This window comes from Parasteatoda tepidariorum, chromosome 5 (assembly GCF_043381705.1).
Source record: "Parasteatoda tepidariorum isolate YZ-2023 chromosome 5, CAS_Ptep_4.0, whole genome shotgun sequence".
Taxonomy (NCBI): Eukaryota; Metazoa; Arthropoda; class Arachnida; order Araneae; family Theridiidae; genus Parasteatoda; species Parasteatoda tepidariorum.
In genome coordinates this window covers 54,394,879-54,413,014 of record NC_092208.1, presented here as the reverse complement: position 1 = coordinate 54,413,014, position 18,136 = coordinate 54,394,879, and the positions used below count along the sequence as shown (strand labels likewise).

The window sequence follows — 18,136 nt, the reverse complement described above, 5'->3', positions numbered from 1 at the left end:
CTTCTCGTTACCCAGTGGGCATCTGCGGCGAAGCCACGGCGTTGGAGCAGTGTCGCCCACGTCACACTACCACAAACCCGTTTATAGGACAGGTCACATTCACACACAAAGGTATTCACAACATAGAACACACACAGAGAGAAAGAAACATCCATGCCCTGGGCAGGATTCGAACCCGTGACCATCGGCTCCGCAGTCAGACACGCTAACCACTCGGCCATCTGGCCGGCATGAACGATATGTCTTTATTAGGAAAATATAGAGAAATATATATTTAGATCCTTAAAGATATATTAAGGCCTTAATATAAAAGTTGCACTTTGATATGCCCAGGAAAATATGACCTTACCAATGTCATCATGATAAAACATTGTTTCGATTGTCTTTCGGGTATTCCGAAATTTTCTAAAATATAAGAGAATTCTTCGACATCTATTGCTCCGTCACCTGTTCAAAAATATACGATATATATATCATTGAGATAATTTGAGAGACAATTCTTTACTTCAATATTGAATACGTACAATAAATATTAAACATTTAGACATAGTAGAACACAGTATAGGTGTCTATGCAATATATGTACTACATTAACATAAACATACAATAAGTATTCCATAATCATCATCTTTAAAATGTGTTTCTTAGATTAATATGAAAAATGAAGTATATTAAACACATTAGGGTGGAGAACTAATACCGTTTTAAATTTTTTTTTGTAAAACTCTAACGAATTATTATCGAGTTTAAAGAAACTGAAATAGAGTTAAATACATTAAAAATGGTTAAATTGAAGGTTTATATATTTTATTTTTTACTGATTTAAATAATACACGAACAAAGCATGAAAATACTTTTCACTACAATTGCACAATGAGAAAAAACGTATTATGAAAACAGACAAAATATGGTAAACTTTAGCGTGTTTTTGGCTCTATGGAAATACCAACAAGCTCGGTAATTTTCATTGAATCCCTTTGGTAACGATTTTGATAAAATTGACAATAAAAAATAGTTTTATAGTTGGTTACAACATTTTGGTAAATGAAGTAAAATTTGATAGTTTTATCAGGACACTTTAGAGCATGGGATAGAAAGCATTTTTTTCCCGATTAAATCTACTTTTCAGTTTCTACTAAATGTGTGGAGGTAAGAAACATAATTTTGAAAACCTGAATTTCCAGTAAACCGCTACCATATGAACGAAAAAAATTTCAAAAAAAAAATGGTTTAAATATCTTATATTTTGGTTTTATTAGCCAGAATTATTATCCCCTCCCCAGAAATATCAGTACCATACAGTACAATAACTTTACCAGAATTTTTCTCTGTGTGCACAATTATAGGAAACATAATTCTGAAAACCAGAATTTCCAGTAAGCTATTACCACATGAACGAAAAAATTTCCAAATAATAGTTTTCATACCATATATTTTGGTTTTATTCTGATAATATAAGAGAATAAGAAACATAAGAACATTCTCTTATAAGAAACATAATTTTGAAAACCAGAATTTCCAGTAAGCTATTACCATATGAACGAAAAAATTTCCAAATAATAGTTTAAATACCATATATTTTGGGTTTATTAGTCAGAATTATTATCCCCCCCCCAGAAATACCATTACCGTACAGTACAATAACTTTACCAGAATTTTTCTCTCTGTGCACAATTACCTGTTCTATCGTAGATGTTGAATCGGCACCATAGATACGTTGTCAACCACTCAGGCAGGGCACTGCTTCCATTTCTTAGAGTTTCATCTAATTCTTCCCACATCTTCACCTGCAATACACAAGCAGAAATAATTAAACTTGAAAAAATTAATTAAATAGATTGTTTGTTAAAAACTTTATTAACAGTACTAATTTTGTGCTTTAATAGTAATAAGATAAGAGGGATGCAAGACGTCTCGCATTGTTTGCAAAATAATAATGATAATAAAAAGAAATATTTTAATAACATATGATCTAATGATCAAATTATCAGGCATTTTAATGGCTTAAGGGATTTAATTCAATAATGTGATGTAAAAAAATTTCAAGAAGAAAAAAAATCTTATTTTTAAATTTTATTTCTCAAGTGTTAGCTGCTGCGTGATAGATTTTGCTCATTTTTTGGAGGATGTCATTTAAAATTAAATCAATTAAAATTAAATCGTTTAAAATGATGTAAAAATTTTGATACCATACAATTCAGAATTTTCAGTTCACTTTAGTAGTTACACAGATATGAAAAAAGCAAAATTATTATGATAGGGTCCAAGTTTTTGAGACAAATGTGTAAGGATTATATTTACTCGATTGGGGTTACTAGCAATATTTCAAAATGCAAGAGCGCAAATTCGTTGGAGTAAAACATGTTTATTCAGAAAATTTTTCAGTTTTTTAGTCTTATTTAGTTACTTAGAGCAAGCAAAGCAATCAAGCAAAAATCTTCACAGTACTTATTAAAATATAGGGGAGAGTGGGGTCAATTGTAACAGGGTACGATTGTAACAGAGCAAAAATTTCAAGTGTCGGGTTCTAGATTTGGTTCCTAGGTGGGGCACAAGGTGTATTTAATAAATCTGCATGTACCCCCTGCTGGCAACCATTTTGATGTACTTTTGAAAGAGTTACATCACAAAAGATATTTTCACGCTATGTGAGTACTTTTTTTGGTATTAGAATTTTATATTTTATCATAGTAATTTTATTTAAATAAATAAATATTATTAACCGAATAATTTTGATCAATAAAAAAATATATCCCAAATATGATAATATGTATAATTAACTATGTTTTAGCTGAATTTATGAACTGTTACAATTGACCTCGTAAGTGGGGACAATTGTAACAAGTCAACGACTGTCAAAAATTGTTAATAACTAATATAATAACATTCAAAATAAGGTATTTTTCTTTCCTAGCAGAGGATAGTCTACTTTATTCGTCTGCCAATTAATACTAATAATATATTGGATTTTTTGGTAGTTAAAAATAGTTTAGTAAAAAATGTTACAATTGACCCCACTCTCCCCTACTGTATCATAAAATGTTAAAAAAAAGAAAATACAAGCATAATTAAAATACTTTTCTAGATCCTGTCAAATGTGGATCCAGTTGAGATCGAAATACACTCAATATTTTCATCAGGTAATTTTGTGAGATTACAGTAATATATATATTTGATGAATGGGAGTTTAAAACTCACCCACTCTTCTGCGCTCACTGCATCATCATCATCAGCATCTGCTTCCGTTCTCAGAGATTTCCAGATGGAACGAAACAGGTCTTCCGTCATCTCGAACTTTTCGGAATCTGGATCCCAGCCATTTAATTTACACACATACTACATAAACAACACTTTTATTCGAATTTACACTTTTATTCGCAACATTCTTTAATGAAATATATTGTTATTCTTAAGTAATTTATAGTTTGAACAATGCTTATGACAAACAAAAGTGCATGGGTAATATTTGTGCTTGAAAAAATATTAGCAACTGTATTCTTTAACTGTATATTAGCAACTGTACTGTAAGCGTAAAATTATAAAAGCATGTTTTCCATAAGATTTAACATTTTGGCGTAAAATTTTTATTTTCATATTTATTTTCAATTTTATATGAATTTACATTTTTATTCGTAATAAAATATATTGTTATTCTTTAATAAAATATGTTGTTATTATTACCCAATTTATAGCTTGAACAATGTTTATGACAAATAAAAGTCCATGGGTAATATTTGTGTATGAAAAAATATTAGCAATTGTATTTTTTAGCTGTATATTAGCAACTGCGTAAGCGTAACGTTATAAAAGCATGTTTTCCATAACATTTAACATTTTGGCGTAAATTTTTTATTTTCATATTTATTTTCTATTTTATATGAATTTACATTTTTATTCGTAACATTCTTTAAAATGTATTGTTATTCTTAACCAATTTATAGTTTGAACAATGCTTATGACAAACAAAAGTGCATGGGTAATATTTGTGCATGAAAAAATATTAGCAACTGTATTCTTTAACTGTATATTAGCAACTGTACTTTAGGAGTAAAATTATAAAAGCATGTTTTCCATAAGATTTAGCATTTTGGCGTGAAATTTTTTATTTTAATACTTTGTTTTCATAATCTTGTATTAATTTAGGTTCAAAATAAGAGAAAAATATTATATTTAGCATTTTAATAATTTATGGTTATGAAATACAGCATGCAACACAGGTGGCTTTTCCTGCATTGAAGGTAAAAACTTCTAAACTCGACTCACTAACAATCATTTTTCAAATTTGTACTTATTTGCAATTATTTAGATCTAAAGGCCTGGTTTCTTAACTAAGAAACCAGACCTTAAGAGAAACAGCTATTCATCATTTAAAATTGTTTCATTAAAAGGAAAATTATTGATAAATTTTTAAACATGAAAGACAATTTTTTTTCAAACTCTTTTTTTTGATTTTATATTTTAGTGCAAATATAATTCCAATAATCTAACAGATTTTTTTCAATAACTATTAGACTGTTTTTTATAATTAAAAAATACCAAAATATATTTTTGCTTGCAATTAGAGCATCAGAAAAAAAATGTATATAAGAGACAACGACGATTTATCTGTGTAAAAGAGTTAATTAAAATGTTGAAATCCGAAAAAGCGATATAAAAGCAATATTATTTATACACGCAACGTTGAAATAAAATAATTAACGTACGTTTCTAACTTTTAATGGGTAGGGTATCGTTACATGGAGTGCCAGTTTCGGTAATAAAGTAAAGAACTGCGATTGGCATGATTATAATTTGTAACGAAGCATTTTACCTTCAAAAGAAGTTGAATTTGTTTTATTATGGCACTCATAAGCAGTGATTTAAATATTGATTATGAAAAGAACTTACGTGATAATCATTTTAAGAAATAAGATAATCGCAAATACATTAAATAATAACTAGTGGGCTGCGCCCCCTGCTCGCAAACGTGTAAGAGAAATATATATATAGATGTTGGTAGCATTTAATTGACTTGTCGTTTTAAGTTACAAAACTATAATTTTACTAAAATTAGAGTCTGATAAGTCTTATGGTAGCTGTCATATAGTTTTCTTAAATTTGCATGAATAACTTATTTGACTAAAAGGAAATGACGTGCTTGCAAGGATAAGAGTCCTATCTCAAAAATGACGTGGAAATCAGGTGAAACGTTATGGGTTTAGAATTGATTTATTATAAATATATGCATGTAAATATAATATATGTAAATGTACTACAATTTTCTTAGTCACTTGAGTGTCAATTGTCGTGATAAATATTTTTTAAAATGGCAGACACTAAAATTTCTTAAACTCTTTATTCAAAAATAGATCAAAATTTATAAATGATGCTTGAAAATTATATCAACGAAGGCTAATGTTTATTTAATAACATAAATATAAGAAAAATTTCCCCCCAAATTATTTCTATTAGTTTAGAGAAAAGACGGGACACATAATAAATTTATTCCTAAAAATCGAACTATTTTCAAAATATAGAAATTATTATTATTATTTTTAAATGCCCAAAATAATTAAATTATTGTAACTTAGTTTAATTTAGTTAAGTTTAATTAATAATTCAATTAAATTAATGTTTTAAGAATGGAACATGTTGAATAAAGAAAGGATCAGAATTGCTGATGAAAGATTATTCAAAAATCCTTGATGTTTGAAAATTATATCTAAGAAGGCTAGTGTTTATTTAATAACATAAATATAAGAAAAATTTCCCCCCAAAGTATTGATACTAGTTTAGAGCAAAGACGGGACACACAATAAATTTATTCCTAAAAATCGAAATATTTTCAAAATATTATTATTATTATTATTTTTATATGAGCAAAATAATTAAATTATTATAATTTAGTTTAATTTAGTTAAATTTAATTAATAATTTAATTTAATTAATATTTTAAGAATGGAGCATGTTGAATAAAAAAAAGATAAGAATTGCTGATAAAAGATTATTCAAAAATCTTTTACTCTCTGATATTAAAGCAAAATTGGATTTACATTGCAGTTGTCAAAACAACTATAAATTGGACTTCATATTTTCAAAACTAATTACTTTTAGTAATTACGGATGAAACAATGGACACGTCGTTAAAGTAATTTAATTTCTGAACTTTATGAAGTTGTATATTTGTTGTTTAAAGGCAATAAAGGATGGAATTAGAAACACAAAATTGAAAGTAATGAGATTTGATGATATGAAGTATTGTATTCGGATGTGCGGCATTGGAAATAATGAGCTAATTACCTCAATTCATGAGTTGTGTTTAATTTTAAGCAATAAAGTTTCTCTAAATGTTAATAATTAAGAATATAATTAAATGCTGGTAGTTCGATTGCGCTTTAAATTAATTAGATACTCTGCATGCTATCTTATTCAATGTGTGTTTTATTCAAAAGATATATAGAAGATTTTTGTTTGTTATTAAGCAAAAACATTTTTCGAAATGCGTTATTCTTAAGATTCGCATAATGACGTATTTTATTTATCTTCCTTATAATAAAATTTTTGGTTTTACGAACTTTGAAAAATTTTATAAAGTATTATTTAAAATTTTAAAGTATATATTTATATTTATTATATTACTATTTATATTAAAGTATATATTTATAAAGTATTATTGAAAATTTTTTTAAAGTATTATAATAAATTTTATAATACTTAAAAAATTGCCTAATAAGGAATTTTTGAAAACACTTTCCTAAAAATATGATTTCTGGCTCATTTAATAAAAATACAAATTGCGTTCTGTAATGAAGCGTATGTGAATTCAAATCTTTTCCAATTCTAACCTTTTGCTGTCACATTAAAATTATATATGATGCTTTTGTTAAAACCACCCTTTATATCTACTTTCAGACCCTTACCCAAAAAAGAAAACAAACAAATATGCATATAGGGAGTTATGAATCAAGGAGAACAACCAAGTGTAACCAAGGAGAAAACAAAAATGATATCGAGATCAGACAAATCATAGTACAGGAAGGCGTCCATAATAAACATTGAAACAGGTTTAATTAGAAGTTGAAACTTAAAGGAATTTTTAATAATCGTCTTTCAACTCCTCTCTGTTTTTTTCATAGAATGTTTATTACGCTCGCCTTCCTTTACAGTGATTTGTTTAATTTCTATGACGCTTTTGTTTTTTACTCAGTTAAATATTAATTTACTCTAATATTCAAATTTTTTTTCAATTTCAATTTTAATAAGGATCCTAAAGATGCATATAAAAGGCGATTTTTACAGAACATCTTGTGTATAGTGTGTCGGAATTAATTTAATTTGTAAAAATTTCCGGATCAAATTCCGGTAAAAAGTACCGTCACTCAGAGTGCCAGTACTCTTTACCGCAAAATCCACCTTTACTGAAACATATTACGCAACAAAATATCTTGTATACTATAATTTTTACAGTAATAATTACTATAAAATCACTGAATGACACTAATTAAATAAATATTACTGTAAAAATCACGATATGATATTTTAATGTAAAAATGGATTTTACAGATGATGCACCCAAAGTGCCGATACTTTATCCAATAATTTGATCTGGGATTTTTTACAGCTCAGGATATTAAAGAAAAAAAATTATGAAATTATGAAGGAAAAGCGCTATTACATTTAAACACAGCTTGTTAACATTATTTTGAACTTTATATTATTCAGTGTGGTTCTTTTTACTGTTGTAGTACACGGAGAGAAAAGTATGGTTGAAACAAACGGAATATGGGAAAATTTAGCGTGTTTCTGGCTAAATGGTAATATCAAAAATCTCTGTAAATTTTGCCCTCCCGCTATGGTAATAGGTTTAGTAAGATTAATAAAAATAAATGCTTTTATATTATGCGAAAAAAATTTATTCTGATGATACTTAGGGCATGGAATAAAAACAATTGATTCGATTAAAATTCGTTTTCCATTTTTTTCAACTAAATGTGTAAGAACTATAATTTTGAAAATCAGAATTTACAGTAAGGTAATTTTCTCAAAATTTTTTCTCTGTGCAGAATTCGAATGAAACGGTTAATTAAGCTTTGGTGGCAAACAGTGTTTTCTCAGTGCTTGTCAGAGTTTCTTGCTTTGTTCAATATTCCTCTATTTCGTTAAGGTATTGTTTTTTTTAAATGCTAAGCGCAGCGAAAACTACACCAATACTATTACAAAACTATACCTCTCGATTCTCGTTTTAAGAGGTTTTAAAGAAAATTTTTATGTAATAAAACGTGGTTGAGATTCATTCTACATTTTTAATAACATTAACTATCTTAAATGTAGATCAAAATAATGTAATTATATACGTTAATAATTTAACTTAAACGAAGAGGCCATTTTTAAGAAAATTACTGTTGTCTTCCCCTTAAATCATTTGTAATATTTAAGGGAGTTAAATTTCTTGATTATTTTATTAAAAAGTTATTAAAATTAAAAGTTAATCTTTTTGCAATGAAAGTATTTTGAAAATAGTTATAAAAGGGGTGGAAATGTAATATTTATGACGTATTTTATAAACGAAACAAAGGGAATTTTCTTCTCTTCTAAAAATTATAAATTTTTACCAAGAGTTATCTTTTATTTTACTTATAACCGTCGTTGATCAGCCGACCCAATTTTATGGGTTTACGACTACTAATGTTCAACTCCGTAGCCTTGTAATTTTTATCCTAATCCAGAAGACAAGGGAACTCCTGGATCAAGTATTGGGAGAAATTTACCTTCGTGGAGGACTTTTTGATGGAGCTAACCCGCATTTGTGTTACATCGAGGGGAAGACCACGAGAACCTCCCACGGTTAGCCTGACGGCAAGGGGAATCTAACCCATGATCCGTCTATCACTGAGGATATTTCACATCAGCACTGTGGTCGGTGCAAGCAGGATGCGGAATTCGTATCGACTGGGATTCGAACCCGGTTCGCCTCATTGGAAGGCGAACGCTCTATCCCCTGAGCCATCGCGACTCTAACAAGAGTTATTAATAATAATCAATACTAACTATTGTTATTAATAAATTTAAATCGGTATAAATTGTGTGCACTGTGTTCACTTTTAACCCTTTGAAGCAGAATTTTCCGTAAACAAATTTTTCAGACTTTTTTATTATTTTGAATTTATTTAGGTCAAAATAAGTGCAAAATATTTTATTTAGAATTCTCTTAATTTATGGATATGTAAAGGAATAGATAGGCGCAGATAAGAACGCTTGTGTCCCCTGGAAAATATAGAATGAAGGCTCACTTCGGAACAATGATTTTTAAAATTTGCTGTTATTTAGATCTAAGAAAAACAGTAATTCATTATTGAAATTTCTTTAATTTACAAAAACAAATGTTGGTATTTGTATTAAAAATTCATTTTTGAAACTACTTTTTTTCGGATTTTAGATTGGTATAAATATTATTCCGATTATCTGATAGATTTTTTTAGTCACTATTAGACTGTTTATTGTAATTGAATAATGTCCAAACTTATTTTTACTTGATATTTAAAGCACCAAAAAATATATAAAACATGGGCAATTGGTGTCTCATGTGCGACAAAGAGTTAACCTTTCATATTATTTCGAAGAAAAAAAACATTTATGAAGTAATTTATTCAAAATAATGAAATTTTTTCTTTTTTTAAGAATGCATATTTTAAGAAATAGTTAGGAGGAGGGGAAAAATTCACAATGTTAATATAATTAAACCAAATTAGACATGATTAAGTAAATTAAATCTGAATTGTTTCTAAAAATTAATCATCCTCTAATAATCCCATGTTAATTAGATAGACTAATATGTGGTAAAATTAATTAATTAGACTAATATAAAGTAAAAATACGATAATTGTTTGCTAACTGTCCTCACTGCAATATTATAAAATAATTTCGGTATATTTTTGTCAATCCTGTTTCTATGTTACATATTCATAATTTTTTTTTTTTTTTAATTTTATAAAATATGAACTATTTGAAATTTCTGTTTCTTTTTCAAAATTTTATATTGAGAGAGAAAACTGTCATGATCAAATTCGATGAAATGAGAAAAAAAAACGATAAAAACCATCAGAATATGGTAAAATTTACTGTGTTTCTAGTTCAATGGGAAAACAAAAAATCTCTGTAAATTTTAACGAAGTGTTTTGATTGATTGTGTTTTTTTTAACTAAAAACTTCCCCTTAAAGAGAAAAGAAAATTAAAAAAAGGGCTATTCCTGAAAAGTATTATTTCTTTGAATATAAATCAATGCCTTTTTATAGATTAAAATAAACCAACTCTTAAACCAAATACATAAAGCGATCAATAAAGGAAATCCATACCTCTTGAACCATAAAAAAGTCAGATTCTGTGATCACACCGTCTTTGTTCAAATCTAAAATAAAAATGATAATGATAACATTAAATTTTTTTTCTTCTGTGAAATTTTTTTTGTTGAAAAGATAAATTTATTTGTTTTCAATTACTCAGCAGATAATTTTTAAAAAATTTAAATTATAGATAGTGGAAAGCGTATAAACTCAAACAAAAGATTGTTAAAAGGCGCGGTTAAAAATTATTTTTCTATTAGTTAAAACGATAAGAGAGTTCTTGCTCCTCCTGCTTTTTTCTTTGCTTTTATCTTTCAGCTACGTGTATTGAATTTAAATAAGTTTCTGTAGGTTTAGTTTTATCATTTCATTTTTATCAAAGGTGGAAAACTAAAGGCTAAGATTCAGATTTTATATTAACAAGAGTAAGCTTTTTTCTTTTTCCTTCTCTATTATTTTTTTCTGGTTTTACTGGATTTTTTTATTGTTTTATTTCTACAAAAGACTTGAATAATTTATTATTATTTGCGCTTTTTTGGGAGAAAATTAATGTATTGTCAGCCGGGCATAATTCATTTCAAGCACGTCTATGTTATAAATTCTAAATTATAAGAAATATGAATATTTTAAAATTATCCAACAAAACAGCAACCGATTCTTTCTCCTAAAGTAATTGGCTAACAAATCAGCATTTCAAATGTGACATATACGGTAAAATTAGAAAACTTGCAGTGCAGTATTTTTATTCTGCAAACTTTATTATTGTTTTAGAAACTTTCCCTTTTACGTAATAAAGTTAAACGCTGTTCTGTAATAGCCGCCTTTAACATTTATTTTATAGAACCGCAGCAAATAAAGCATAAAGATTACAGGTCCAAAATTAAAAGCAAAGCAAAGAACAATGTAAAAACGCAAATAAAATATAATAAATCACTACTCCGAAAACATCAAAATTTGTTTGTTTGTAAGAGGAAACAAAGTTGATGTGTGATGTGCGATTATAAAAAATGCTTCAAAGTTTAATAAGGCAATCAAAATGGTTTCGAAGTTTTTAGTTCCCCCTTCTAACAGAAGGGAGATTCAGCACAGCAATTTTTTGACAACATTTTTTTTCTTTTTTTTTTTTAGCGTTAGAAATGTTTTGAGAGCTTTTGTTAGACTATTAAGGATTCTAAAGATATTTATTCAGGAGGATGATTATGAAATACTCAGTGTGTGCGTATGTTTTATAAACTGATCAAAATAGAAAAAAAATCGGTTCTAAATTATTAAAATCACAAGAGTAATTGAAATTACTATTAATTGGGTGACTAGAGTTAAAAAAAGTTTTTTTTAAACAATTTACAAACAACACTGATTATACTCATTGTTACAGTCACTACTCATTCATTAAAAATAGATCATGAGTTTGATTTAAATATAGAATGTTCCTAAATTATTCAGATAAATTCAGAAGGAGGACTAAGGGCATCAGATGGATCATTGTTTGGTTGCAAAACTACTTTGAGAAGGTGAAAATCGCTTGAATGCTCTGAACTCAGAAGCGACGAAAGATGGCAGTTGTTGCTCATTATTGTAGCTGGAAGACATCAAAAACATACTTGGCACCCTCAATTGCATCCAGGAATAGTTTTTACGACGTTGTGGATTGCACAATAATGCCAGAAAGGGCCACTTCAAAAAATTCTTGTCTTAATTAATCAATTAAATCCTTCGTATTTGCTTTCTAGTGTGACGTTGTAACCTGTAAAAGTTTTTTTGGCCTTATCACCCTCGTAACGTCACCAGATAAATTCAGTAGCGTGGCTTGAAGACCCATCGCCTTATGTACCAAAAAACAAAATTTCTGGTAAAATAGCGTACTGTATGGTAATGACATTTCTAAATAAAAAAAACAAAATTCTGGTTAATAAAACAAAAATATACAATATTTAAACCATTCATTTAGTGATTTCTTCCATCTATGGTAACGGTTTACCGGAAATTCTGGTTTTCAAAGTTAAAATTCTTATTATCACACATTTAGTAAAATATACAAAACTGAAAAATATATTTGTCCTAATAAATGTTTGTTTCTAAGTGTGTTCTAAGGTATCATGATAAAATTACTGAAAGTTATAAAATTTTTTTCGAATTTTATCATAAGTTATAAAACCATATTTTATTGCAAATTTTACCAAAATCATTATCAAAGCGCTTCGGTAAAAATTATCTAGCATTTTTTATCTAGCGTAAAGCCAAAAGCATGGTAAAGTTTAGTGTATTCAAGTAGTTTTGACCATATTCTTTTCTCAGGGTGATAAGTTTTAATCCTCTTACTTTTTATCAAACTTCTAAATTCGGAACATCCTTATACGATGTATTTTAGCTTTTAAGTGCACGATAAATCACTACAACGTAATATTTTTAATATTTTTTGAATGGGTCAGTTCCAATCCCCTGTTTCCGATCAATTCTAACCTGACGGTTTGACTAACCGTTTTGGATATATGTCGCCAGTAACTCATCAAAATGTATTGAAATATCAATAAATAATAGAAATGTTTTATGTAACCCACTAAGTCAGAAAGCATCAAAGAAATATAGTCTTACCATAAAATGTATTGAATTCGTAAAGGAGTTTGTTTTTTCTGAATTCAGATAGTGGCTCATTATTCTTTTTGATTTTACTTATATCTTGGCCCATTCTAGTAGCTTGAAGGCATCTGGAAATAAATTTAGAAAAAATATATAGCTTGATATTTGTCACTTCATATGTACACTTTTTCTTATAGAAAAAAATTACTATCAAAAACTTTAAATATAAGTTACTTATTTTCGACGTTGTTACGGTATTGTTATGAATGTTTTTTTAGAAATGTATTCACTCTGACACAAATAATAACACTCATTTAGTAAAATATAATGAGACGACGTGTGACATATCATCGATAATATGTAGAACACTAATACATATCTTGTCCTAAAACCGTTGATTTTTTTTTCGTTGCCAACAAAGAACTTAAATAAATGGAGATATAAACAGGGCAGAAATAAGAAGTTAAAAGCAAACTATTCATGTAAATAAACAGAGTTAATTCATTTATGCCATGCTTATCAATTTATGCAAGCTTCAAAGTAACTTAGAGTTAAAATTTAGTTTTAATGATGTTTAATGCGGAAGAAAGAGGTGTTTAAATGCAAAAGTAAAACAGAATCAACAGAAATTCGCATGTTGGATGAATGTTGAGTGAAGAATGTTGAATGAATGAATGTTGAATGAAACTGCACATTGACTCAATCAGCACTTTTGTTTTAGCTCAGGAATATTACTTTTATTTTTAGTTCGATTTGACTATTCTTTTATTTCTTTATTGTGAACCTTTTTCTATATTTTTTTTACACATTTTAAGACTTCATGATAGGACAAAGTACTTGAGACAGTTGGTAGACGGAAAAAAATTTCCCGGAAAAAAAGGTACGGAAAAAAAGGTACAGAAAAAAGGATCCCTGGAAAAAAAGGTCCCGGTAAAAAAGGTACCTCCATAGGGAAAATCTGTAGGGATATTTCCCCTCTCGCTTTCTGGGCAGCATGAATGCTTCTCGCTGTTTCAATGAATATTCTTTTTAGCTGTAATAATTTAGATTAGATCATTGAGGTAAGAAGAAGGGTAAGGGGCTGGTTGTACTACGCTTTTTTTTAAATTTTTATTTCATTTATTTATTCTTCTTTGATTATTTTTTAAAGCGGGAAGATACTATTTAAATTTTTCAATAATGTTTTACTTTCTTTTTGTAATTTTTTAAAGTGAAAAATGTGTTATTTTCTATTTTAAATTATATTTTGTGAAGAAGTTGCTAATGTGAGGCTTAAAGTGGCCAGCCAATCGGGGAAGTTGGGAGGATTTATGTGTTGGATGTTTATTCGTGATTGGAGGTGAAAGTATTGGTCCTTTTTAATTAGTTAAAAACGCGCGACACGAAAAAAAAAAAACATGCACGGAACAGCAAAAAGCGCTTCAATCTAATCTTTTCATTTCAAATATTTTCCCCTACAGAATTTTCCCTACACAGGTACCTTTTTTACCGGGACCTTTTTTTCCTGGGACCTTTTTTTCCGGGACCTTTTTTTCCAGGTACCTTTTTTTTCGGGGACCTTTTTTTCCGTACCTTTTATTCCGGTTCCTTTTTTTCCTAGAACCGAGACAGTTATGTCTCCAAGCTTTTATGTTTAGATTTGTGGCTACCGGGAAAATCAATGAATTATTTGTTTAAATAAAACTTCCATGTAGCATTGAATCAAATGTTCATTTCCATATAGTATGTCTGTTGATCAAATCGTCAAGCATATAAATTGAATTCAATGCATATAAAACAAAAAGTTCCTGATATAGATATATGGTGGATAAATTTAGAGCCTCGTGATAAAAAGAGGGCCGCCATTAAACTTAAGTTAGATTAAAATACATTAGTATCCGCTTAAATAAAAGTGATATTATTTTCTTTTCGTTAGCTAAATAGGATTCTTTTTGTAAATATTAATCATTAAAAAAAGAAGTTTCTTCAGTCGAAATTCTAATTGAAATAAAATAAATATATTTTATTTTCATTTTTCTTACTTGTTTTATTTCTCTTTTATAAAAATTTTCCATTCAATAATTTTTTTAAAATAAAATTAAGGTTTTTCATTCTGAAATTAAAATATTTAAAAGAAATGCATAAATACTTTTACGCTAATTTTAATTTATCTCAGCTATAAAAGAAAAATAAGCATTTTTAGATGAAAAATTTAAAATTTTACTTAGCTAGTTTTGGAAATCAAATTTAAAATAAAAATTTAAATTAGTTGTTTTTATTTAAAAACATAAATTTTTAGACATTCAAAAAACTGGAGATTTCAGTCTAAATCAAATATGTTCTTAATATCTATGCTTTAAGGTAAAAAAAAAAAAAGCACTTCTCAGTATTAAGAAATAAAAATTAAAATCTTTCCTCCACTGCGATACAAGCATCTTCTAAGACATGATTCAGATATCATAAACACTTGGTCCCAAATGCATAACCTCTCGAGGTTTTTTTTTAATATTATAATTAAATGACTCATGGGCTGAAGTTAAGGCAAATTTTCACCATTTTCCATATTTTTGACCATGCGCTTTAATTTAAGCTTGTTTTCGCTTCAATAGGAATTTTACAAATGTATACTTCCCTTTTAAGATGCAAATGAAATAATGATTTTTTTAATAGTATATTTATTTCCAAATTTTAAATATTAGTATGCATTCAACATGTGCCTTTAGTAGAAATATGTTTGCATCTTAATATATATGCAAAATTCCGATTATTAAATAGAAAATCATTCAGGTGAATATTTTTCCCCATTGTACTTGTTTATGTATTAATAAAAATTAAAAAAATTCTATTTTCTTTTAATCGGTCATAGCGGTCTTACCTCTTAAACATAATTACAATTAAAAAAAGAGAGATATGAAAAATTTAAAAATCATTACCTTTAAAAATCTCCTATGAATGCATAACGTGCCGAACTTAAGATTCTCTCCCAAGATTGGCACTATAACTCCAACTCAATAGGTGCGTTAAGGCGAATGAATATTGAGCTCAGTCCTTAGAACACTTTCGAAACTGCTTCACATTTCTCAGAACACAATAAGATCACCACCATCAACTGAAAGCCGTTAAAAATCCATTATGATTGTGTGTTAAATCCAGGCGATTGAAAATGTCTCGTAAATTACGACAAATGGCCGGGGCTTCTAATTTGCTCTGCTTAATAAATTCTAAGCGGCCTGCGACACGTGCAAGGGGAAACGTTATTTGTGTACCTGTGAGAAACGGTGACGTCATTTTCATATGAAATCGTTTGCAGGTGGCTGCGATGAAAAAGAACAAAAAATATTAACAGATAAAGATATTCCCATCCATTATCTTATATGCAAGCTAAAAGTTGTATTTGGTTTTTGTTTTATATTTGATTTAGTTTGATAAGGAAAGAATTGTTTTACTTATATAAGATAAGATGGATGTTTAAAGCCATCTTTAGATTTGGTAAATGCTTAAATCAAACTTTTTGTGAAGTCTCTTTCATGGATGCTTTAAGTCCTCATATTTTGAAAGATCCTAGGTGAATTTTTTGAGGGGCCCTATTATTATTATCGTTCTCAGTGACGTCATAAGGTCGCACAAACGGGGCATTTGTACAAGGTCTAGAGAAGCTGTGTCGATTCCTTGAACTTAATAGGGGGTGGGGGAAGAGTGCTTGTAAAATAAATGTTTTTAATGACAATAAAAATTTATATATTTTATGGTTCAATGGTTTGGAAAATGAACTATCATTCCAAAAGATTGGGCTTTGATCTCCAATAACGGCTTGATGCTTACCCAGTTTCTTTGGTTTGTAAAAGCGGTCTGTGCTCAATGCCGTTGACATTGCCATAATTATACAGTAGTTCATGAAAGTGTCAAGCCTTAATTTCCATGATCCAACTAACCCACAATGGACTGTTGTGGAATTGCTTTACATTACTTTCTTACTTATTTTTTGAAATATCCAAAATATTCTCTTATAGTATTTCATCTAGATAAAATAATGTATGTATCGAATAATTTTTAAATGATTATATAATTGGGACCCTTAAATACAAAACTTCTTACTTTTAAGGGCCACTAACGATGTGTACATAAAAATTAAACACTATGTAGAAAAAAAGAAAAAAAAAAGTTTTTTCTTTTTGAGAATTAAACTCGAAAAGGAAATAAAAATAACAAACAAATATATTTATTTCAATAATATAGGCAACAATTTAGGATTCTAAGTGAGATTTATTTTACCGGAACCACCACAGAAGGAGAATATTTAAAGGGGCCCGCAAAGTTTGCGACTGATCCGCTATTTTTGTGGTGTCTTAAAAATGAATGACTTGAAGTTTTATGATTTGTTTCAAATTTAATTTCTAATAGCGGAAATCTTAAAAAAATTTTACTTTATTATTATTATATTTGGTCCCATTTTTAAGTATTTTTAAAAATGATGTACCAGGTGAGGGGCCTTTAGAATATATTTAATTTTGGGCTTGAAACTTCACCTTAATCATGTAAAAGTGTTTAAATCTATCTTACTATATAATTTTATGGTTGCTATGGTAATGGAGAGACCATGACTTTCAGCATCTATGATTAGGCTTTAAGATTTGGCATTTATCTACATGATTGAAGTTTTCAAATCTTCAATAACAAAAATAGATTTTAAAAAGGAAACCAAAAAGAAGATGAGAGAAAGGAAAAGTCTAATTCGACTCAGTATCTTTCAGTGTTCTATATATCGGGGGTCTTGAGCTTTTTTTCCACAGCTTTGTGGATACCGGAAAAAAATGAAGAAGGAAAAAAAAAAACGATCTGAAATTATTGTGGATATTCTACGTTTAAGTTAAATCTACGTTTTCATTACTAATTTTAATATATTTTGTTTGAATAATGATTTCCAACACATTGCTTGGTTTAAGATCACTTCATTTTGGTTTCATTGAGAATTGTCTTGTATCCAATATTTCTCACAACACTTTACAAAATTCTTAATAATATTGTAAAACAATGCATGTAGCAATCATTGATATCTAATAATTTCGAAGCCTAAATTAATTTTACTCTATTTTATATACATTATTATTTATTTACTTAAGCGTCCAGTTGAGTACAAATTCAAGCATTTTTTATCCTTTCTATAAAGTATATCTTAGTTTTTTGTATTATCGGCAATACTGTTAAAACTTCTGACCATATTTTATTTTAATAACCGTCGTTGAACAGCTGACCCAATTTT

At 28.2% G+C, this 18,136-nt stretch overlaps 1 protein-coding gene across 1 annotated transcript; it reads right to left on the bottom strand.

The window, feature by feature from the left end:
* Window positions 1-349: 349 nt before the first annotated feature.
* On the bottom strand, window positions 350-16,163 carry LOC122272067 (calexcitin-2; the record flags this gene model as incomplete). Its single annotated transcript, XM_043055098.2, is given in 6 exon segments — window positions 350-447; window positions 1,679-1,787; window positions 3,199-3,336; window positions 10,333-10,385; window positions 12,913-13,025; window positions 15,810-16,163. Coding segments are annotated over 5 exon segments (492 nt in total), but the record flags the coding sequence as incomplete, so codon positions are not given.
* Between the last annotated feature and the right edge of the window lie 1,973 nt (window positions 16,164-18,136).